General features: G+C 32.1%; 6 protein-coding genes across 7 annotated transcripts in view; 3 read left to right on the top strand and 3 right to left on the bottom strand.

Annotated features, from left to right (window-relative positions):
* Positions 1-846, bottom strand: part of LOC115237387 (aminopeptidase N-like) — a 3,212-nt gene extending 2,366 nt beyond the window's left edge. The window contains exon 1 of the mRNA XM_029810379.1: positions 760-846. Within this exon, the coding sequence (XP_029666239.1) occupies positions 760-824 (65 nt within the window). The 5' untranslated portion in view covers positions 825-846. The remainder of the gene's footprint in view (positions 1-759) is intronic.
* A 2,176-nt stretch (positions 847-3,022) lies between these two features.
* LOC115237395 lies at positions 3,023-9,280 on the top strand. Its single transcript, XM_029810394.1, has 6 exons — positions 3,023-4,407; positions 4,602-5,006; positions 5,261-5,518; positions 5,783-5,842; positions 6,079-6,171; positions 8,971-9,280. The coding sequence occupies exons 1-6, from the start codon at positions 4,096-4,098 to the stop codon at positions 9,022-9,024; spliced, it is 1,182 nt and encodes a 393-aa protein (XP_029666254.1). The 5' UTR covers positions 3,023-4,095; the 3' UTR covers positions 9,025-9,280.
* Positions 9,281-10,121: 841 nt separating this feature from the next.
* LOC115237390 (2-oxoisovalerate dehydrogenase subunit alpha, mitochondrial) lies at positions 10,122-12,920 on the top strand. 2 transcript variants are annotated; one of them, XM_029810388.1, is made up of 8 exons: positions 10,122-10,317; positions 10,698-10,859; positions 11,163-11,358; positions 11,430-11,591; positions 11,823-11,967; positions 12,037-12,240; positions 12,414-12,677; positions 12,761-12,920. In XM_029810388.1, the coding sequence occupies exons 1-8, from the start codon at positions 10,261-10,263 to the stop codon at positions 12,840-12,842; spliced, it is 1,272 nt and encodes a 423-aa protein (XP_029666248.1). In that variant the 5' UTR covers positions 10,122-10,260; the 3' UTR covers positions 12,843-12,920. The 2 variants fall into 2 exon arrangements, with proteins under 2 accessions (XP_029666248.1, XP_029666247.1); XM_029810387.1 differs by having other exon boundaries at positions 12,414-12,918.
* On the bottom strand, positions 12,734-13,875 carry LOC115237391 (39S ribosomal protein L17, mitochondrial). Its single transcript, XM_029810389.1, has 3 exons — positions 13,607-13,875; positions 13,167-13,377; positions 12,734-13,095 (listed from the first exon to the last, which is right to left on the bottom strand). Exons 1-3 carry the CDS (start codon positions 13,799-13,801, stop codon positions 12,962-12,964), a joined length of 540 nt encoding a protein of 179 aa, XP_029666249.1. The 5' UTR covers positions 13,802-13,875; the 3' UTR covers positions 12,734-12,961.
* A 392-nt stretch (positions 13,876-14,267) lies between these two features.
* Positions 14,268-16,193, bottom strand: LOC115237393 (mitochondrial import receptor subunit TOM22 homolog). The gene is made up of 3 exons (XM_029810390.1): positions 15,899-16,193; positions 15,350-15,455; positions 14,268-15,233 (listed from the first exon to the last, which is right to left on the bottom strand). Exons 1-3 carry the CDS (start codon positions 16,010-16,012, stop codon positions 15,028-15,030), a joined length of 426 nt encoding a protein of 141 aa, XP_029666250.1. The 5' UTR covers positions 16,013-16,193; the 3' UTR covers positions 14,268-15,027.
* Positions 16,194-16,761: 568 nt separating this feature from the next.
* Positions 16,762-25,003, top strand: LOC115237389 (protein flightless-1). Its single transcript, XM_029810386.1, has 22 exons — positions 16,762-17,344; positions 17,679-17,789; positions 17,984-18,222; positions 18,320-18,481; positions 18,559-18,779; positions 18,890-19,106; positions 19,223-19,464; positions 19,566-19,651; positions 19,727-19,797; positions 19,898-20,144; positions 20,252-20,437; positions 20,526-20,840; positions 20,995-21,167; positions 21,244-21,370; positions 21,455-21,577; positions 21,672-21,875; positions 21,957-22,078; positions 22,160-22,411; positions 22,496-22,625; positions 22,829-23,011; positions 23,706-23,819; positions 23,942-25,003. The coding sequence occupies exons 1-22, from the start codon at positions 17,282-17,284 to the stop codon at positions 24,074-24,076; spliced, it is 3,723 nt and encodes a 1,240-aa protein (XP_029666246.1). The 5' UTR covers positions 16,762-17,281; the 3' UTR covers positions 24,077-25,003.
* Positions 25,004-25,242: the final 239 nt, after the last annotated feature.

Below are 25,242 nucleotides of genomic sequence, written 5' to 3'. Positions count from 1 at the left end.
ATCCCGGATCGTCGCGATCCAGAATCGATACCTGTGGGCCAGCCGGGGCTGCGCACACGGGGTGCGTATTATCGCGACCAATCACGCGTTATCACGCGCTGTGGCCGGCAGGCGGCGCGCTCACGGTTGTAACGGGGGTGCGCGCGCCCCCGGTAATTCGAACAATAATTCGCTGGGGCCCTTTCCGCGGGGCCGTCTCGAGGTGACCGGCTTGGCCGGAAGTATCGCTGTCACCCCTCTTTTCGTCTTTTCCGGGGGCCGTGTCACGCCATCGGGTGCAGGATTGCAACCCCTCCGCGGGGACCGGATCCGCACGGGCCTGTGTCCTTGCGCGAGGATCCTCTCGCTGTTCCGTGTGTTGCGCATCACGTGTGCGGGTCCTGATCCCGCCGTGACGTAGCTAGACGTTAGATGCTTTGAATTCTCGGATTGCTGGCTCCTTGGCCCCTCGGCGGGCATCCTTGATTGACGATGATATTTTCCGTGATGTTTTACTGACTTCCCGTGCTTTCTTCCGGTGAGGATTCCGAAAAAGAGTTTTTACAGAAGACAAAATAAAAAAAAATAGAAACCGAAGAATAAAAGCTAAAAAAAAGAGCTTGAAAATAAAAGATCGAAAAATAAAGCAAAAATGAGAGTAGAAAAGCAAAGTGAAAGAAACATTTTATAAAACATTCAATTATTATCTTTTTTATGTGTTATTTTAAGAGAGTATGTATAATTATATTATATTATTATATTTACTTTTCATATACTTACTTTTCATATAAATATGTACGGATACCTAGCCAAAATGCATCTATGTTAAATCCGTGTTGCAACATGCGGAGTATAACGGATGCTACGACAATTTACATTATAAAAAATACGATTAAATATATCCAGAATAAATTTATCACAACTTTTTTTAAATATTAAGCACGAAATCTCGATTAATGACGCCTCTCTGGAGGTAACGGTACGGTTCTCGCAATTATTCGACTGGGCGCGGCCCTTTAGTCCGCGCTTTTCGATCGGAAAGGGACTCGGCGGCTCGGCGGACGCGCGCGAGACGGCAACGTCACAGTATATACATCTTTTTTAACGAGAAAAATTAGAATTCATTCTTTATTTGTTATTATACACTTATATTTAGCTTGACCTAATCTTAGAAAAGCTTTTGATCATATATATTTATTACACGCACGAAACGTGTAAAACAAAATATATAGACATTATTAAATATTTTTATATGTATATACATATATAACACAATGTACAACACTTAATATGTATAAAATACATATGTAATATTTAAACTTTATAGATAAAAATCTCTTTGTTCGAGATTAAAAATTTCTGAGTTTAAAATAATTTCTACATGATATTGTATGATACATATTGGAAATCGTCTATATTAAAATAGATTGAGATCATTACATTAATGATATTAATGATGAGAAATGATTTTGAAAAAAGGATGTTGAGGAAATAAAACTATGCCCGTTATGCTTGTACTTTGATATCATTTCAATTATGTTTTACACACATGTTGCATTTTAAAAAAGAGATATATATATATTCTAATGTTATAATGACTTACTCGTATAATGAAACGGTGTGCTTATTAAGATGTTTCCTTTGTAAGAATTAACGTAGATCGTTGCAATTAACTCATTGTTATCACAAACCAAAATTAATTATCATACAAAAATATACAATTGCGAGAAATATGTTATTTTTTTAAATAATATAAATTTTATGAATATATACATAGTATGTAGGTATATGTGTGTGTAACAAATTTTTGAATTATTTTACATACAAGAGCATATAAATTATCCTATTTTAAAGATATTTATTATTTTGTCCCGCGTTGTAATTTCAATATTATTGCCATTATTACTTTATACTATAAAGCAATATACATATATAGAACTCTATTAAAATTATACGCTATTAAAATTCGTGTATAGAGAAACAAAAAAAAAAATATATGTATATATATCATTAAAAAATAAATTATGTTACATAAATATAAAAGTCTAAAATTAAATAATAATAAAAAATATTTTTAAGTTTCTCCGTTTTAAGTTTTATAAAAATCGGAGGACAATGAAATATATTATTTTGCACAATAGAATTAACCAGAGTGGTCATGAATGCAAACAGACGATTTTCCATACGATACGATTGTAACTATCTAAAGGATGTACTTCGATTGTTTCCTGTTATTCTTCTTCACCGTTCAATTATTCATCCGAGACTGACATGAAATAATATTTAACGGCGGTATCTTTGCGCATGCCATACGTCGCACCCGGCACATACATACGAACGTACGTTTGTGTGTCCACGGGAGGATATATTTACGCGGGCGGTTCTAATCTCGCTTTATCACGCGCGACAAAGGTGCATAACATATTGAATCCTTGCTCTAGTTCCCGCGACGTCGTCCAGGAGAGACGCTGTGCTTCGAGAGTTCGATTTGTCCGTAATGTAAGTATACATTGAGTCTCGCTAAAACATTCACGATAATGTTTGATAGAGATTCATTGCAATGCGCGACGTGATCACATTTTGCTATAAATAGTATATAAAAAGATAAATCTTAATAAATAATAAATAATAATAAGTAATAAAAAATTTTATATTCTTACTGAAATACAGCTCTCCTTTAGTCCTGCATTTGCTGAATTCAGTGCGGTATTTATTATCTTTGAAATTATATAACTCTTTTTATTTCTCTATCTCTTTTATATTTCTGAGATTTATAACATTTTTGTCGACGGACAATTGACATAAAAAACTGGCGGAAAAAGTTTGAGCTTTATGACAGCTCCGAAATGATCCTAGAGCTACGTTGAAATTCGTCTAACTCTCGAAATACCAAACGAGAAGTCTTCAGAATTTTCAAACGTAATACTAATTGAAAATAAATTAATAAAGGTTCTTATGAATATATCATATGAAGGAGACAAAAGGCAATCACACAAGAGCCAGCGCGGTAATTTGTGCGTTTTTATTTGTGTTTTTATTATAATCAAATTACATTGATATTTTAACTAAGTGATAAACATAATCGCAAAAAGCGTACGTTTCGGTCCTTTTTTTTTAGACCATCTTCAGCGCAATTACAAAGTATATGAAATATACTTTATATTAAAAATGTAATAGTAATAGTAATATTAGTTGATGTTATTGTGCTCGAGCCAACGCTTTTTATGTGAAAAAATAAAAAGTAAACGCATTCATTCTTTATTTCTGCTACGCCTCACATGATTCTATTCCTCCATAATTCTTCATATGCTATACACTTTGTGTTTTCTTTGTACTTCATTTCCAATTTTATTTATCATAGCTTCATGTTGTCTTTTGACGATACGTTTTCTAGGACAATGCAATTGATCGATGAACGTGGTGATTTCCGAGACATCAAGCAAAAACTGGCAGACTTTTCTGGACTTCGTTGATCCAATATTTATTATTATTAACGTGAATCTGATTGGAAGCTACATTATCGACTTTTCTACAATTACAGTTTTTGCTTTCGCGCCTCGTTCGATATAATTGGCTCTCTCTCATAAATTATTAACTTTAGTATAAATTGGTATATGCGAAGAAAAAAAAACAACAATACAGAAAAATTGGCGCGATGAAGAAGAACGAAGCATTTTTTAATTAACAAAAAATTTCGAATCTTATACTCTTTTAATTCGTTTTATGTTTTCAAAATTTATAATTAACATATAAAATTCCATTTCTCAATCGAGTCTTCCAAAAATCCCTGTTTGAAATTTTTCCAACATATTTATGTGTTCGCGCATTATTACTATAGATTTACGTCAGTCACTGATAGTATTATCATGATACTACTAATACTAATAACGCTTCTAATGATTAAGTAATTTGAAGTAAATTCATTCGAAGCAATTGATTTTACAGGATGCTTTTTGTTTCTTTTGCATCTAGACTTTTCAAATGTAAATGATTGCGCGTGTTAATTGATAATTATTATAGACAGGTGCAAATTCTACGTCCCTCATTAATGGAAATTGAAACTCGCCAGATCTAATTAATCCGACAAAGAATCAGTCGATTCCATTTCACCTGAATATGGAATTTCAAGCTCGTCCTTTCGATGTGGAGACCGTATTCGTACAGGCAAAGAAAAAACAGGCAAAGAAGCTGCGCGGTCCAGATTCACCTTTTTACATGGCTATCTGGCCGATGGTCTACGTCATGCGAGTGTTCGGTCTCGCTCCTTACGATTTCTCGCAAGATCGTCTAGTGCCGTCAAACATCTATCTAATCTTTTCGGTGACCGCAGCCACGCTCTACACGTATATATTTTATACGGTGGTCCGAAGATCTTTCGCTGCCGAAAGAGATGACAATGCACTTCTCGGAGGAACAGAAAACGCGAAGGTCAGTGAAAAATTGTTCGTAAAACGAGAAAGAAATTCCTTGCGATGGGAATAGCCAAAAGTAAATTCTTGAATGTACTTTTCATATTAGATCTATTTTGGCTGATTTCTTGAACACAGGTGTAATTAAGTAGCTAAATTTTAAATCTCAAAATTATCGAGAACTCGTAGCAATAATCAAAAGTAATTGTTCAGGTGGTCATCAACTATAGCGTGACGATATACCAATTGGGCTTGGCGGCATTCACGAGACGCAGCTTCACCAAAACGTGGAACGCGCTGCAAGATTACGACGAGGATGTCAGACAACTCGGTTATCCCCGCAAAGAGACGCAGACCGCGATCGCCGCGTGGATTGTCAGTGTTACTACCACGGTCATCTGGATTGCCGTTAACCGTATCGGGATGCATGCCTTCTACGAGACATGGATTTACAATACGGCATACTTGATTATCTACGTCGGGAGCTCAATAGCTGTCTATAAATTTGTGGCAATGGCTTTCTTTCTAGGCCAACGGTTTCATCATCTCAACGCGATGGCGATAAAAAATCTACCGTCTACATCGGGAAATAAGAGTATTATCACAATTAGCAAAAGGGTTCGAATCATAATTTTTAAATGTTTGTCTTTAATCATCTCTCTCGCGTTTAAGAGTTAAATAATATAATAATATAAATAATACAACATGAAATATAAAAATATAAAAACAAATAATATAAAAGTTATATAGAATTATATGTATACATATATAATATTCGTTTTTATTTGTTTTTTAAACAATGTGAATTTTTATATCGGAGGTAAGAATTAATAACTATGACTTATAATGTTTTCTATTTGTGTTTGCAAAAGACAATTCTGAATCTGCACAATGATCTGATGATCGCCGCAGAGAACTTGGAATCGATGTACTCGTGGTCACTACTTTTCTGGCTCGGCAGTCTTGGGCTACATACTGTCAGCAATATATTTTTTATAATAGTGTGGACACTCCAAAAGCCGTGGCAAGCAGTAACGTGGTCGCTGGTATACTGCTTGACCGCCTGGTTGTTAGCGTTTCTCTTCCAGATTCTGTTACTTCACATTACCTGCCACTATGCTTCCTTTCAAGTAAGACCATCTTACTGATGCAAAGTAGAAAATATTTAAATTTAAATCGCGTCCTTCGTGATAAACGGTGTCCAGATAGCAACGCTGAGAATTTATAATCAGTTCACATAAATTTTAGTCGTATAAATTTATGCCAGAGATATATGTATAGATTAATGCACCTTTACAGACATAATATATATAAATAATAAAATATCAATATTTGATATAATAAATAAAACATTATTTACTAGAAAATTTTAAAAAACATGATCTGCATTCCAGGCTAATTGTATAAGTGCGATTCTTATCGAGTGGCAAGTGAGATTGATGAAAAGAAATGATGTAAGTAGATAATGCCGTTTTATTATTTCAAATACTTGTCTTTCTGGTTTCTTTTAATGGAAATCACATCCAATCATTTACTGCATTTAATATAAATAACTTTCCTCCAATTAAAATTTTATTAATTTTCTTAAAATTTGTTTTTGTTGTCTCTTAATACTATGTTTCTGTTATATTTATACAACAACGATTTTAATACGATTGCAATCTGTGTAAAAACTCCTCTCTGAATGCAGGATTACGGGGAATCATTGTTGCAATTCCTAAATCGAAGACTCAACTTTTCCGCTGGCGGATGCTTTTACGTAAACTTGCCGTTATTACGTTCTGTAAGTAAGGAGGGTTTTGTGAAAAATGTCAAAGTTCTTAATTAGATATAAATATGTCTTTCAAGCTATATATATATAAATTCTTTTATAATTATGTTTATCTTTCCCGTTAATTAAATGCTTGCAGTTATTGCAAAATTTCTCTTGCACCTTGTTGATTATGTGAGATACTGAAAAAAGGCATAAAAAAACAATAAAGCAAAGATCGAGCGAGGCAAAGTAAAAATAAAAGTAAAAAAAATAAATATAAATAAAAAATAAACGTCAAAAATCTAACTTTTAATAAAAATAGCAATTAAAAACAAAAATGATTCCGGAAAAGAGTTTTTACAGAAGACAAAATAAAAAAAAAATAGAAACCGAAGAATAAAAGCTAAAAAAAAGAGCTTGAAAATAAAAGATCGAAAAATAAAGCAAAAATGAGAGTAGAAAAGCAAAGTGAAAGAAACATTTTATAAAACATTCAATTATTATCTTTTTTATGTGTTATTTTAAGAGAGTATGTATAATTATATTATATTATTATATTTACTTTTCATATACTTACTTTTCATATAAATATGTACGGATACCTAGCCAAAATGCATCTATGTTAAATCCGTGTTGCAACATGCGGAGTATAACGGATGCTACGACAATTTACATTATAAAAAATACGATTAAATATATCCAGAATAAATTTATCACAACTTTTTTTAAATAAAGTTAATTTGGTAAAGAAATTTTAATTTTAATTTTTCAATGTTTATGTGTCTGTGTATGTATATGAATATATATGTTTATGTACGTTATGTACATATACGTATATATTATATTAATAAACTAAAGATAAATTTTTTTATTTTTAGCTTTTTATATTTTTTTTTATTATGTTAGCATAGAAATTTATAAGTGTATATATATATAAATTCTTTTATAATTATGTTTATCTTTCCCGTTAATTAAATGCTTGCAGTTATTGCAAAATTTCTCTTGCACCTTGTTGATTATGTAGGGAGAATATTCTGTTTCTGCTTCAGATAATTAGGAATACCTAATAATTAATCCTATAATTGATTACTCAAATTTCGATTTAGCTAAAAGTTACATGCCGAATGAGTAGCGTTATATGCTCACATATACGTACATTGAAAGATTAAAATGATTAATAATGATAAACATCTTATGAAATTAAGACAATCTCGTCAAGATATTACAAGTCAACATAAATGATCGCATCAAAACTACAAAGCTGCTGAATTATACAGATGATTACACGGAGAACACGTTTCTCATCGCGATGTTATCACAACACAGCGGTACGATTTAAAGAAAAACATGCAATCACGTATTCTCGACACGTAAACAGATCGATCGAGGTTAATAAAACGAAAACATTTTAAACACAACGTTTATTTTAAACATAATATATTAACGCTTAAACACATAAATAGCAAGCATAGCAATGAAGGTAAAAGTTATATCAAAATATAAAATAAAAATAAATGTTATGAGAAATTTATATCAAAATGTAAATCAAAAATAAATCATTTATTTACAATATCATGCATACATAAACAATAATAGATATTTTATAAAATATCTAGCCGCGCAAACAATTTTATTAAAACATGCTGACCATTTTTGAAAAAAGAAAGATGCTTGAAATATTTTTCGATGTCAATTAAATGTGATAAATACTAAATGTTTATATTACTCTCGCAATCAAAAAATTATTAATCATTCATATAAATACTCGTGCGATCGATTTTTGTTGCAAAATAATAAAAGTAACTCATGTCATTAACGATCGTCACGATTAGGTGACCGTTTTTCTGTCAAACTAACATCAATCGCGTTCAACTCCAGGCACGATATGACGAAGGTAAAGATTAATTGGCTTCAATATCCCAGTGGGATTCGAAGCGCCATAAATATTAGTATAAACACGCTCGTAAATCGTACCGTATTCGAAACGCGCCTTCGATTTTGCATCTTGATTCCGCAAATCGTTCGAAATTCGTGTATATTCAAAATGGTACGATTCTACCTCTGGGAATGATGGGTACTCTGGTACTTGGGCAAATTGTTACGACACACGTGTAATACAATTGTACAAGTACACAATTCCGATGATATCTGGACTCTCTAAATTTTTTCACAATAGTTTAACGCGAAGCTCCGCAACTGTCTTCTACTAAAATTATCTTAGATTTAATAGTATTCTATATTTAAATCATCATTTAAAAATGTGTTTATGAAGATTTTATATATTTCACTGCAATGCCTAACATAAACTCAACAATTACATTTTTCTATTTTATACTTTGCATTTTTCCTATTTTTTATTTTATATTTTTATTTTATTTTATTTTATTTTTTATTTTAGCAAATAAAAAACTTCAGAAAATATACAACACAATCATATATAATAACTTTTATATTAATTAATATAAATTAATTTTAACAAATAATGTCATAGTAATATAATTTATATGTACAAACTTAATAAATTTTATTATTATCTTGTTTATTTATGGAATTATATAAATATTGTATATTGAATATCTTTTTTTATTTTAGCAAATAAAAAATTTGAGAAAATATGCAACACAATCATATATAATAACTTTTACATTAATTAATATTAATTAATTTTAACAAATAACGCTATCATAATAATATTATAATTTATACATTTAATAAATTTTATTATTCTGTTGTTTATTCAGGGAATTATGTAAATATTGTATATTAAATATCTTTCTCGTACTTTATTGGAATATTGAAAAGTTATGATTTTATCGATATTATTTTCAGACCGCCGCTCTGTTGACTACATATCTGGTTATACTACTGCAATTTCCAGGATAAAAACTAACAAAAAAAGAGAAAAATCGTACGCCGCCGTCCGCCCGCGCGCACGCGATCGCCATATTTCGCAACTATAAATTTCAGAACTATACTATCCTTTTTATTATGTCAATGCAGTCAATGCATACGAAATGCTAACTTCGCGTTAATGATATTTAATTAATATCAGATCAAACAAATGTATTTAATTGAAAAAAAATTAGCTATACTCTTTATGATGACAATAGCATTAATAATAATATTTATTTAATTTCATAATGGAATAAAAATTTTAGAAAATAATTAAGGTATGTCATATTTTCTGTATGTAAAATTAAGAATGCGAAATCTCTCCCTCTCTCTCTCTCTATTCCTCTCTCTTTGCACTGCAATGTTCTACCAATTATGTGTAATTGTTGACAAATTCCCAGACTCTCTTTTGTTTGTGTGTGGTTTGTTATTATTTAAAAATTTAATAAAATTTAAATAAAATTTTGTCAGATTCCGATAAAAAGAATATCTTATGTCTACTACATCCTCTTTAAACTATTTTCTTTCACTCAGTAGTAGCGTGATCGTCCACAACAACGGCGATATAGTGATTTGCATGTGAATTGTATCCATCACTAATTACAGCAGCCTCTTTTAAGTTTAGTATTCAAAGGAAACCGTTCTTCTTAAACGCATGCATATAACCATTTTATAAAATTACTATATTAGTGTTGCGTTTTCTCAGTCATGAGATTTAGCGGTCAATCTAATTATCGATAGATAAATATTTGTGAATCGATTTCTGAATCGATCGATGACCATCGCAACGGTCGCACTTGTCTCCCCTCCTTTTTTCTCTCTGTGTGCCTGTAACGAGCAGTCCATTTTATATGTCGATGATTTTATTTCACTCTATAAATCTATAAAACATTTATATAAATATTTTTAAATAAATGCAAATTACCTCTGCAAGTGTAGCTTTTGATGCTCCACACCAAGCATTTCGTAGAGATGCATCGTAATTGCATCCATTCGTTATTACAAATTCTCAATTTCTCTCACAAATTAGATTTAATTCTCTTGTCGCATTTATACTTAATGTTAATAACACGTATTTAACAAATAACACGTGTTTATGTTTAACGCTTCCTCCCATGATGTCGCGCGTGTGCATGTGCGTTACAGTGCATTATCAGTACCTTATCGGCCTAAATGTACACATCAAATAGTTACAGAGGAGATCAAAGATCAAATGTGTGACACGAAATGATTGCAAAGAATTTATTCCGGGGAATTTCGCGCTTTCAATACGCTATATTGCAGGTATCATATATATAACATAAATAAAGAAAATCTCTTATTTATTCGTTATTGTAATAACAAGTTTTTATTAAAGTGTAATTAACACATAATATATATGCTTATAACGGACATTCCATATCAAATATTGTGCTCATTCTATAATATTTTGATCATATTATTTTATAATTATTTTTTTATTACTCTAAAATAGTATTTGAGAGTTAGTGAAAATTTATATTCTTTTAATTCGTTTTAGTAATTTAATTACATATCTATATTTTTTAATGATTTAGTATAAATAACATAAAGTTGTATATGAATAAATATCTCTCTAATCTTTTAAAATATTATAATAAACATCTAATTCGTTTTTCTTTATTGAAATTCTATGATTAATTTAGGTAAAACAATATAGCACTACGACAAATGAACCGCAATTTCTAGGAATCAACAATGCTTTTACCAATAATATTCAGTTTGTCAATAAAGAAAGTTATGAATCTATTCCAATATACAGGATTTTGGAACCTACACAGAAGGCTGAATTACCCAAAGATGAAAAGGTTTGATCATCAAAGATATAAATTAATGATATACATTATAGATATAAATTAAAAATATATTATAAATTTACAGATATATAGATGCACAATTAATGCTAAATATGTTGCTTTATTTCATATTTATACATATATTATTTTGTAATATATATTATTTAAAAAAAAATGTGAAATGTGTATTATAGAATCACTAGATCTAATGTTAAGTTTAGCAAGTGTATATAGTGACCACACATACAAACATAATTTGAGATTAATATAGATATATTGTGTCAAAATATAAAACTGGATATTATATTCTTACAGTTAAACGAGACAAATCTGATGAAAATGTACTGCGATATGATGATCATAAGCATGATGGATAAGATTCTATACGAATCGCAAAGACAAGGTCGCATCTCATTTTATATGACAAACACTGGTGAAGAGGCTGTGCAGATTGGTTCTGCTGCTGCTTTGACTCTAGAAGATATGATTTACGCACAATACCGTGAAGCTGGTAAGAACTTGCACTATGTGTTATCCACTTGTTATATATACACATTCAAGTTATTGCATATAATGTAACAGGTGTCTTGTTGCACCGTGGATATCCATTGCTGAAGTTTATGAATCAATGTTACGGCAACTGCGAGGATGAGGGCAAAGGCAAGCAAATGCCAGTGCATTATGGTTCCAAAGAGTTCAATTTCATGACTATATCATCTCCATTGGCAACCCAACTACCACAAGGTAATCATATATTTAATTATATATACATATATATATTATATATTATCTATATTGTTGTTATAAATTTTATCTAAAATAAAAACTGTAAATGAAATTCAACTGAATTGTTATTTTACAATTTAAAAGGGGGTGTATATAGCATATGTTTTAGTAACATTAATAAATTTACAAAGTAGCACTGATAACGCTGCTTTACGAGATAATCTAACACAGAAATTTTTATTCCCACAGCTGCTGGAGCTGCCTATGCCTTTAAATTGGATAAAAGGAACGCATGTGTGGCTTGTTACTTTGGCGACGGTGCGGCGAGCGAAGGCGACGCCCATGCGGCATTCAATTTTGCAGCTACTTTATCATGTCCCATCATCTTCATCTGGTAACTTTTTAATGATTTAATCTTATTTTATAAAATGTATGCATAATAAAATAAGAATATTTTAACCAGTCGGAATAACGGATATGCCATTTCCACACCAGTCTTCGAACAATTTAAGGGAGATGGTATCGCGGCTAAAGGCCCATCATACGGAATTGACACAATTAGAGTAGATGGTAACGACGTTCTCGCCATGTATTATGCCACAAAAAGTGCTCGAGACTTCTGCATAAAACAACAGAAACCCGTTTTAATAGAAGCCATGACTTATAGGTGAGAGAGAAAATAAATAAATATATATATATATCTTCTTAATTCTAATTTTATATAAAAGTTTGCAGTCTCTCTTATCCTTTGTACTCTTATCATTTGCTAGAAAGGAATATTTTTTGCAAAATAAAACTTTTGTATGATTAATAAATTGCACGTTATAATAAATCTTCTAGACTCGGACATCACAGCACATCGGATGATTCTATGGCTTATCGATCGACCGACGAGATCGCTCAATGGAATATCCAGACGCCACTTGTCAAGTTTCGTTTTTATCTAGAGTCGCTTGGATTATGGTGTCAAGAAAAGGAGCAAGAATTAATAAATTCCACTAAGAAAAAAATCCTTCGTGTTTTTACAGAAGCAGAAAAAAAATCCAAGCCATATTGGAAGGGATTATTTACAGATGTTTACAAGGAAATTCCTGATCATATCAGGTATATTAGCATATATAGACATGTTAATCATATAAATATATTAATTAAAGTTGGTATCACTTTCAATATTTGGTATATTTCAGAAAACAAATGAATCTAATGGAAAAACATCTAGAAGAATTCAAAGAACATTATCCATTAAATTCTTTTGCGCATAAAAAGTAAAAGGAGAAAATTTATCTTATACAAAAATGATGTTATTTTATACATTTATTTTAATAATAAAGTCTTAAATCATTAACCTACTGTACAAGAGCATTCTTTAAAGCCTCTGTCTCCTGCTTCTATTGCTTTATATTATCTGCAATTTCCTTATACTTTTCCATTCTGTATTCTTTCTTTGCTGCATCAAGCAGTAAATTGTGAAGTAAATTTCGTTCATGTGGGTTATATTGCTCTACGGTTGGGTATATATTACCTGAATAATGAATTATATAAGTAAATGAATCTTTCACGTAACATGGTAAAGAATTTTTTTGTAAAATCTACCTTTGAGTTCTAAAATTGCCCTTTCATAGTGGCCTATAGGATAAATATTCGGCGCCTTATGAAGTTTTGTAAACGATGTGGTATAATTTTGATACCTCGGTACAAGAACTTTGAACAGTTTGTGCACCAGTTGTTTCTCGGTTATCCAGAAATTTGCCATGTCCATTGTCTCCTTGTGCATAGGTCCATGGCGTATCGCTTCAAATATCAACTGTAAAACGATACCGTTATGAAAATTCCGCTACTGGATATACAAAATGCTAGCTATATTATTAAATGCAGATTGCAAAATTCCCTGAATTATCAATATAATAATATCTCTCTAAAACTAAATTGAAAAAAAATGCATTTTTATACATATTTATGTCGTAATAATAAATTATTGTGTTTTTTGGAGAATAACGTTGAAATAACTAATAATTGGAGAACAATGAACGTACTTGATCTACATAACCTCTGGTTTCGTCGCCTCTCGGATAATTCAACTCGAGTCGTTCGTATTTAATTAATGCCGTCAGAGTTTTTCGGAGTTTTAAAAGACGTCCCTCCGAACCTTGGGGCTGACGCAATTTCCGACGTGGCTTGACATTGTATCTCAATTTATTTACTAATTTCTCGAGGTTGGGTTGATTCATCTTTGCTGATCTTTGCTCTAAAAAAAATCCACTCCAATTTCCTAACCTAAAATCTACTAGGGACTAGGGGTAGCTTGACCCACGTGTTCATGTGTGTGTATACATGTTTCACATACGCTATGAAAAAAAATTATACATATTTATACATATCATGGCGAGAGTTACAATTTATTACAAAATTTTCTTAACCATCTTGAACGAATTTTAATCTATCATTTTTGAAATATCATGTACTTTAGTATTAAAATATATATCCTGGATAATAATATAATATACAATAACACTATTTGATAAATTTAATTATATTAAAAAAATATTCTTTACAATATACAAAATAAGATTTTGCAATATATTATTTCACATGATTTTTTTATAGAGCTATATTAAATATCTTTCGATACTTTTATCGACAACTTTTAATATTTATCAAATATAAGTTACTAGAATTAACGGAACATATGTTATATAGAGCTGTCATTGCATTTATTATTTGGCATTTTACATAATGCAAAAAGTCAAACAATACGACGATAAATCGAACAATATTAAAGACTATTTCGCTATGTCTTTTATTTCTTTTCTCGAAATTACAATGAATTACAATATATAACAGGCGAGATATATTAAAAATAACCACCGCGATATCCAGCAACACAGATTGTGTAGTAACTATTATTATGTATAAATAATTGCTTTTTCAATTTCTCCAAATTTCTCTCAATTATTCATTCACAATGAATAAAATACCGCCGTTGCCCCTTTTTAATCAAACGAGATACTACTGTTGCTTCTGCAACATTTTATCGCACTAATAATAAAATGCCATATGACACCACAGTACATTGTTTCTTAGTAAAAATTATGAGGAACGATGATTTGTATATGTGTGAATATAGAGATAGAGGATGGACTATAGACCGAGAGATACATGCTGCGTTAATTTATAAATTTATTATATGGAGTGATCCAAATTTATATTATTTTACCTCGTGTATTTTGTAAGAATTATTCTGGTTGAGAATAAGTACACATGATTTTTTACGCTTCATTTATGCGAATCCTCGTTCGTTACATTCACGATTTTGTGTCAAATCTCATGTGTGAACAAGTTATACTAATAAATAATTGAGCATGAGACTCAATTAATACATTTCCTCCATGATTTGGATATTTTTACACGTGAACTTTGAACACGTGTATATGTGTGTGTGTGAACATATGATAGTTTATCGCTGAACAGGCGGTGCCATTGGAAGACCCGAGGTGTTGACACCAGACAAAGCAGTGTTAGGGCCTAAGAGAACTTGTTTTTGTTGCGTACGTTGCAGGTCTTCCATTTGTGCACGTTCCATCTCAAATATAATTGGCGCAAAGAGAATGGTGGACGAACTGAAGACCAGCCATGTGGTGGAACACGAATATGCATATAGACCTGTGAAAATATATTTACACAAACATACATGAAATTTATCCTCATTTTATACATATATTTCTAATTTTATCATATATTTAAAAAAATATGTATATCTTGGAAGAAAGTAATGTTACCTTTAATACATGTATATAGACAAGTCCCAACATTATATCCAAAATTGCGTACTGGTTCAGGAAACATTTCAGTAAGTCCTAATAATCTTTCCGTTAAGCTTTCATCCTTAGGAAAAATATGGAAAATATTTCATCAATTAACTCAATCTTAAAAGTAGTTATTGCCTCACTGTTATTAAGAATACTAAAAAGATGCTATACTCATAAGATAATTGTACACCTATAAATGTCTCATAAACTTGAATTTTGAAAGAAACCATAAGGATGCATAATGTATACATACATTATGCATTCTTATATACATAATAACGAGAAAAGCTGAGCTTTTCTTTCATTATTAAATAATATCTTGCACGTTAATCTTTAATACCACATATCTTAATAATACGGAATTATACATGTAATTCCAAAGATATATCCTACTATCTTTTACATCCTGCATTTTACAAATATTAAGACAAAACACGCATAAATCACGTCTCGATATACGATTATCATACGTTATCATCTTTCTTTTCCCCTCATACAAGAGCACACTATTGCCTATACCTCCTCGTCGTCGTCCTCTTCATCGGGGAGGAGCGACTTCACCTCAGGAGAGCGCACGTCGCTGCTGCCCATGCCGCTGTCGACCTGATGTTCCAGCTCCTCAATTGAAGCCATATATACACGGGGGTGAGCGTGAACGTGTCTCGCTCGCCAGATTTGTTTTCAAGAATAATGTGACCGAGGATCCCGCACACGGCGTCGAGTAGCACGTTCACGATCTAGAGCAGTGCTGCGGTGCACGCTCTCTCTCTCTCTCTCTCTCTCTCTCTCTCTCTCCCTCTCGCCCGCGCGCGTGCGCGCGCGATCCAAGCCGGTACAACGTCAAAAGTACAACGCGATTCAAGTTTCGAATTCACGCGCGCAATACAAAGCTAACGCCGCGGAGCAAAGGAGCGAAAGCTGATAATTTGTACCCACGGGCAAAGTTCTTCACACTTACAATTAGAGTCCCTTCTAAGGACTCTATCCGCATTAGCCCATGTCTACCATTCCCTTTGCGCACGTCAAATTTATCTCGCGCGCCGCGACAAATGGTGAGAATTACGCGGAAAATAGGAAAAATTCATATAAGTGATTTATTTAATTTCATATATGTCATTTTTTGAGAACACTTATGTAGAGCGATATGACTGATAAAGATACTTGATAAAGATACGGATATACACGTGTGACAAGATTTTTTTTTCACTTCCGCGTGAGAAAAGCGAATTTACATAAAGCGATTATATACACAACTTATTTTTATATATGATTTGCTAATTAAAGATAATTTATATTCATATTAATTACATTTTTTTATTCTTTTATTTATTGATATATATTATATGCTTTTTAATCTATTTTTACAACAGAATTATATCCATCTGGCAAAAATATAAGATGGGAATCAATTGATACTTTTTTTCTTTTCATTTAGCGTTAAAATGAGTAACTTATAAGATATAACACAAAGCAATGTGTAATAAATTTATTAAATTTACTTCAGTAAAATGATAATTTATAGTAGGTGTATTAATTAGATGTTTTATATTTCAATAGCAATTAAAAAAGATAAATAGAGCACCATCACTCGCGACCGTGCATCGACGGATGATGTCCACCTCTGGATATCCAATCATCGTTCTTTCGTCGTGATGCGCGCCCGATTCGGCGACTGGACGGGACGCTGGACGCTGGACCCAGGACCCAGGACTCAGGTGCGACAGTTGAAGCGAAGCGAGAGAGATCGGCGGTTATCGCGCGCCCACATGGCACGACAGACATTCTGATCGAATGGACGCGGCTCATAGCGATACAGATACTTAGCAGAATACCGAGTATTTCATATCTTGGAGCACGCACGTCGTTGTCGACGTGGTCATCGTGCAATAACCACCCGGCGCGATGGCGAACACCGGGGTGTTGCCGTTCGTGCGAGGCGTGGACTTCAGCAGCAACGACTTCGGCGTGAGTACGCGGGGGATTTAACGGGTATTAACCTCAAAGAGAGATTAAAATATCCAGTCAAACTTATCTTTAATCTTGTTTTAATCTTTTTCTCTCTTATTTTTTTTTATTAATTTTTATATACTCATTTGTAACTTTGTTGATTTAATAGTAGAAATATTCTTTATATACAAGTAAATTGTGATACATCGTTACCTCAATATGAAAAAAAAAACATTTTTAATAACTGAATGACAAGCTATTTTTTATCTGTCAATGTTTGGTCATGACAAAGCTTAGGACTAATTTTATGAATAGCAGCCAGTTATAATAAAACTCATTTTAATATTTTTAGGATGGCAAATTTCCTGAATCCATGCGTCTTATGACTGGAATACAATGGTTGAAATTAGACAAAACAAATTTGACAGAGATTCCAGAGGAGATGGGAAAATTGTTGAAATTGGTAAAGCAGCATTTACAAAGTAGTATCAGTAAAATAATAATAGTAGTATATTTTAATATATCACTATTATTATTATTGTATTAAAAATATATATAATTATTTCTCACATGAATTTATTAAAGACAATTTATATATATCAGTATTATTTATTTGGCTAGAAGCATTTTTAATACAATGATTTAATCATCTGTCAGGAACATCTGTCACTTGTCAAAAATAAGTTGGAACGCTTGTATGGAGAATTGACAGAATTGGGATGTCTCAGGACGTTGAACATAAGGCATAATAATGTAAAATCTAGTGGTATTCCAGCAGAATTATTTCACTTAGAAGAATTGACAACATTAGATTTAAGTCATAATAATTTGAAGGAGGTACCTGAAGGCCTAGAAAGAGCACGTTCTTTGCTCAATCTTAACTTAAGCCATAATCAGTATGTGTATCAACAACTAAATACATATAATATATATTATAATATTTGTGGCTGTAGGAAGATTGAGAGAATCCTGATATTATTTTTATTCTTTCAGTATCGAGACCATACCAAATACATTGTTTATTCACTTGACAGACTTATTGTTCTTAGATCTTAGCCACAATAAACTAGAAACAGTGCCACCACAGACTCGACGTTTGGCTAATCTACAGACTTTAAATCTGAATCATAATCCTTTGGGTCATTTTCAATTAAGGTAGGAATAATGTTGCCTATATCAATCTTTAGAAAATATTTCCTTCAGTAAGAATTATTTATTTTAAATTATTTCAGACAACTGCCATCATTGATGAATTTAACAACATTACAAATGCGAAATACACAACGAACATTGAGTAATATACCTTCTAGTCTAGAAACCTTAACCAATTTGCAAGAACTAGATTTGTCGCAAAATAATTTACCCCGTGTGCCCGATGCACTTTACTCCTTATCGAATTTACGTCGTTTAAATCTCAGTGATAATCAGATAATGGAACTATCAACAGCAATCGGTGAGTAGATTGCTTTGTAATGGTTTTATCCATGTATGGATAAGACCTTATATATGTATGTAATGATCTTACCCAAATGAATAAAATAATAAGATTTATATATCTTTTAGAACTTTGGATGAAATTGGAAACTCTGAATGTATCACGAAACAAATTAAGTGCAATACCAGCTTCTCTATGCAAGATTTCCACATTAAAAAGATTATATTTAAATGATAATGAATTAGATTTTGAGGGTATACCTTCTGGAATAGGAAAATTATCATCTCTGCAAGTATTCTCTGCTGCTAACAATCATTTAGAAATGATACCAGAAGGGCTGTGCAGGTGAGAATCTTATTTTTTTTACTTTTGTTATTTTTTGTTATTTTTGTTATTTTACTGTAGAAGGAATAGAGATCTTCTTTAACAGAATATTATAAAAAGAAATATATTTTTTTTAGATGTGGTGCATTAAAGCAATTAATATTAACGTCGAATCGATTGATCACTGTACCAGATGCCATTCATCTTCTTACCGATTTAGAACAATTGGATTTGCGAGACAATCCAAATTTAGTGATGCCACCAAAACCGACAGAAGTTCAAAGGGGATCGGGTATCGAATTTTATAATATCGACTTTTCGTTGCAACATCAGTTGCGTCTTGCTGGTGCTAATGTACCAGTTCCGGTTCAAGCTGCTAGTATGTATTATGGCCATCAAATACACGATTCAATTGATAAAATAAAATGAACCAATCTATCATGCGTTTTGTTTCACGATTTTGTACGTTTTCGATTCTAGATAAAGATCCAATCGCACGTAAAATGAGGTTGAGAAGAAGGAGAGATCAGGAAGAGGCTGATCAAGATCAAGCCAAGATACTTAAGGTATATTCTTATTTTACTAATTAGTATAACAGAATTTACATAAAGAAAAGATGCAATTTTTACGATTATTTTCAGGGTATGAAAGACATAGCAAAGGAGAAGAATAAAGATAAAGAATGTGAGGAATCGAAAGCAGAATCCCTAAAGTAAGTAGATTCTGTAAATTTTATACGTATTATAGCAAAGCTTTTTAGCATATTTTTATTACGCTTAGCATCATACAGAGTCAAATAAATAATTTTTTAGACCCAAGCGATGGGACGAGGCTTTAGAGAAACCGCCACTAGACTACTCTGAATTTTTCGACGAAGATGCTGGTCAAATACCCGGGCTATCAGTCTGGGAGATAGAAAACTTTCTGCCAAACGAGATCGAAGAAGTGGCGCACGGCAAGTTTTACGAAGGCGATTGTTACATCATCTTGAAAACCGGGATAGACGAGGGTGGATCGTTGACCTGGGCAATCTATTTCTGGATTGGAGAAAAGGCAACGGTAGGTATTTTCGAACAGATACAGTAAAAAAAGGTTAAGAGGATGTTAAGAATTATTTCACACAGATAATCACGCACGATTAATTTAATCATAATTTGTGCCCGCAGTTGGATAAAAGAGCGTGTGCTGCGATCCATGCTGTAAATTTGAGAAACTACTTGGGCGCACAATGTCGGACGATCAGAGAGGAACAGGGAGACGAATCGGATGAATTTCTAATGCTGTTCGATTCAGGTATCACATACATCGAAGGCGGGCGAACGTCGTCCGGTTTTTATACGGTGGAAGATACAGTGAGGATTTAATTCTTTTTTATATATGTACCATGAAGTTTTTGAAGAAAGAATTGAAATTATCTTAAGATTACGTGTTTTTTTCCAGCCAGCAATTACTCGTCTATATAGAGTGCACGCGGCAGGAGCGTCTATACATTTAGAACCAGTTCCAGTCTGTATTGAATCTCTGGATCCTGGTTACGTATTTGTTCTTGACACGGGAAATAAAATATTCATGTGGTATGGAAAGAAAGCGAAAAGCACGCTAAAATCCAAAGCGCGACTGATGGCAGAGAAAATTAATAAGAATGAACGGAAAAATAAATCTGAAATTATAACAGAAGTTATGAATACCGAGTCGGAAGATTTCCTGCTGCATTTAGGCTTAGAAGAACATGAACGGAAAGATTTGCAAATTATCGTAAGTTCCTTTTTTTAATAACTTAACGGCACAATAAAAATAAATTTACAATTATATAAGAAAAAATTTGAAGTTTTATTTAATTTGCTAATATAATGTATGTAATTTTTTTTTTTTTTATTGTATATCATAATTTCGCTTGTTTTTACAATAGGAACACATAGATCCAAATTTTGTGCCTCTTACACCTAGATTGTATCAAGTTCAACTCGGTATGGGTTATCTGGAATTACCGCAAGTCGAAGTTCCTCATGGAAAATTAACGAATACCTTGCTAAATAATCGCAATGTATATATATTAGATTGCTATTTGGATGTATATGTTTGGTAAGTATAAAGAATTTACTCTTAAATTAAATTTAAAACATATATGTTGATTAATTAATTGCACATATAATTATAGGTTTGGTAAAAAATCAACGAGATTAGTGCGTGCCGCTGCTGTAAAGTTATCTCAAGAATTATTTAATATGATAGAAAGGCCGGAATATGCAATGGTAACAAGATTACAAGAGGGTACTGAATCCCAGGTACAAATACATACTTCTTTAATATCAATTTGCAATTTCTTTTCACTAATATTTTTTGTATGCATATATGTTTTATATATATAGATCTTTAAGTCTAAATTTATTGGATGGGACGAAGTGATCGCTGTTGATTTCACTAGGACAGCTGAGTCAGTCGCTAAAACCGGGGCAGATCTCACTAAATGGGCTAAGCAACAGGAAACAAAAGTACGTCCAAGTATATTTTATAATAATTTGGCATTTACTTGAATATCTCTTATTTCTATTACTTTTATTAATATTTTCTGTCTAATATTTCCAGGCAGATTTGGCCGCTTTATTTATGCCGCGACAACCGCTGATGTCGGCTGCCGAAGCGCATCAACTCATGACGGAGTGGAACGACGATTTGGAGGGAATGGAAGCGTTGGTGTTGGAAGGGAAAAAATTCGTACGTCTGCCAGAGGAGGAGCTAGGACATTTTTACAGTGCGGATTGTTATGTCTTCTTATGTCGGTATTGGATGGTATGTAGATATATCACGCTTTATTGAAGTAAAACTGTAAAGAATTTATGATAAATGCTCATTTGCTTTTGATTAAAACAGCCACTGGATATAACGGAGAACGAAGATGGTGAAGAGCAATATGAAGACGATTATCAGTGTACAGTGTATTTTTGGCAAGGCAGAGATGCAGGAAATATGGGATGGCTAACGTTTACATTTAGGTAAAGATTATAGATATATTTATTTATCAAGATAAGATATATATAGATAAATCTTGTCTCTTATACTGCTATTTGTCTCAGTTTGCAAAAGAAATTTAAATCGTTGTTCGGCGAAAATTTGGAGGTTGTGAGAACACATCAACAACAAGAAAATCTAAAGTTCATGAGTTATTTCAAACGGAAATTCATCATTCATCAAGGCAAACGTAAACAGCCGAAACCCGCGGGTAGTAACAAAGTGGAGTTTTATCATCTGCGAAGTAACGGCAGTGCCTTGTGTACTCGGCTTATTCAAATACCAGCAGATTCAACATTATTAAATTCTGCATTTTGGTAAGACATCTGACACACGATTACATTCCGCCTTTATAATATATGTATCTATGTGTGTATATATCTCCTTTCTTTTATTTATAGTTATCTTTTAAATGTGCCATTCAACAATTCCGATGAAGGAACCGGTATTGTGTACGCGTGGATTGGGTCGAAAGCTGATCCCGAAGATGCTCGTTTAATCGGAGAAATTGCAGAGGAAATGTTCAATAATGTGAGTTATAAATCTTTTACTTGTAGTTAGATCCGAAAAACTGATTTAAAACTTTGAACTTGTGTGAGATGAGAAATATAAGTAAATGTTTACCAAAATATTTTACTATATTTCAAAAAGAATATCTCTTTTTCCCTTTTATATACAAAATATATTTTTGTATATTATTTTAGATCGACAATAAATATAAATGTATGTTACAGCCTTGGATAAGCCTGCAAGTGTTGAACGAAGGCGAAGAACCAGACAATTTTTTTTGGGTGGCACTGGGAGGAAAGAAACCATATGACACCGATGCAGAGTATATGAATTATACAAGATTATTTAGATGTTCTAATGAGAAGGGGTATTTTACCATCAGCGAAAAATGCACCGATTTTTGCCAAGTAAACTTTTATAAATATAACGATATTGATATTAAGCATCTTATATATATATATATAGGGTGTTCCAGGAGGAAAGGTCAATATTCTGGGAGGTGATCGTATCGGTCATTTTAAGCAAAAATGTTCATATGAATATATGTCCTATTCCCCACGGTTTCCGAGATAGAGCGACTTGAATGTACAGTTGCAAAATTATTGACAAGAAAGAAATACTACGTACTATTTCTAATATTTATTGTTCAAGTGATACATTTTTTACAGATTATAATTTTTCAAAAATTCCACCGTTTACATCAATGCATTTTTCAACTGTTGTGTGAACATGGCGTGTTGCTCGTCTGAGTACACCGTGACGTTCCTTTATGCGGGCACTAGCATCCATTATTTGAGCGAGCAGTTCGTCTCGTGTATTCACTTTTTTTCTGTACACTTCACTGTACAGGTTCACGGATGAAGGTTGAAGTGTACAGAAGAAAAGTGAACACACGAGATGTACATTCAAGTCGCTCTATCTCGGAAACTGTGGGGAATAGGACATATATTCATATGAACATTTTTGCTTAAAATGACCGATACGATCACCTCCCAGAATATTGACCTTTCCTCCTGGAACACCCTGTATATATATAATATGTTCAAAAGATTTTCGATTTTTATGAAAGAGTAATGATGAATAACATTCTATTTTTTGCAGGATGATTTGGCAGATGATGATATAATGATCCTCGATAATGGAGAACAAGTGTTTCTCTGGCTAGGCACTCGTTGTTCGGAAGTCGAAATCAAACTGGCCTACAAATCGGCTCAGGTGAATTATACAAATTCAATTGTCATGATTCGTGGAAAAATGCCACAAATATTTTATAGCAAAGTAAATTAATTTCGAGCAGTCATGATGTAAAACTGGACAATATTTCACTTTTTTTCCAGGTATATATTCAACATCTGCGCGTGAAGCAGCCCGAGAAACCCCGTAAGCTATTTCTAACTGCCAAAGGTAAGGAATCCAGAAGATTCATGAAATGCTTTCATGGCTGGGGTTTACACAAGAGACCGCTGCAGTAAAATCGAGACAGTTTTCACTCTACGCTTATTATGTGAAATAGTTTTATACACAGGCAAAGTGAACACAAGCGCAACATTCTTAGATTTGTAATGTATCGTGATTTTGTTTCTTCGTTTTTACTCACACTTCGCAATCAAACAGAAGTCAATCCATCGCAATAATCTGGATATCTTTGATGTGAATAATGAGAGAACACGATAATTGTTCTCACTTGAAATATATCAAACTTATCAAATATATCAAAACATATCTAATTTACAAAGCTTACATTTTCGCGTTTGCTTTTGACTAACTGAATAATTCTTTATAAACTGTTATCTTGAGCACAAGTTACTACTACGCCTCAATCTGTTTGGCATATGTAATTCAATCCAGATTTTTTTTTTATTAATAGATGGGCACTTTTTTTATTAAATCTGATTCTTTAACTGATGCAAATACACAGTTTTTCTATCATACCTGTATTTTGGAATTCCACACATGATTCTTTGTGATGAGATTCTCTTCTACTTTATTACACATTAAAAAGGAGATTTATATATCTGCCTTAATCTATCTTATAATCTATATTTTGTGTATTCAACAAGACTTATTTATTTATTTATGCACACGTATTTATGAACTTTCGTATAGACTAGATGGTGTATCTGCTTTTATTTTTTACAATTTTGTTTCAGATAGATAACATGATTGTACACGTTTTAAAAAATTGTTTAATGAATTGTGATACAAACTTTATTATTGACTTATAATATTAAAAGAAGCTTTTTCTTTCTTTTTTTTTGTAGAGAAATATGTTAATCCTTCTGTAAGAAGGATAAATTCATTTGTATAGTGTTAAAAGGATTGAAATGGAGTCTTTTTACGTTAAGTTTTCTAGATTTGTGCTATGCGCTTTTAGTAAATATTAAAATGTCAATTTTAAACGAGTTATTGAAAATCGCATTCAAAAATTTGTGAATATTAATCGACGACTGAAAAGAAATACGTGTAACTATAATAACATGTACATCTGATATAAAACGCCATTCAATTGTATAGATGCCATAATGAACATTTTTGTATTACTTACGCTGTATTTAACATATAATTCACTTTATTTATAGATATATATATATATATATATATATATATATATATATATATATATATAGATATTATACAT

Source organism: Formica exsecta, unplaced genomic scaffold, assembly GCF_003651465.1.
Source record: "Formica exsecta isolate Colony F162 unplaced genomic scaffold, ASM365146v1 scaffold293, whole genome shotgun sequence".
In the NCBI taxonomy this organism is placed as follows: domain Eukaryota; kingdom Metazoa; phylum Arthropoda; class Insecta; order Hymenoptera; family Formicidae; genus Formica; species Formica exsecta.
The sequence above is the reverse complement of the archived record's forward strand: the minus strand, read 5'-3'. Positions and strand labels throughout refer to the sequence as shown.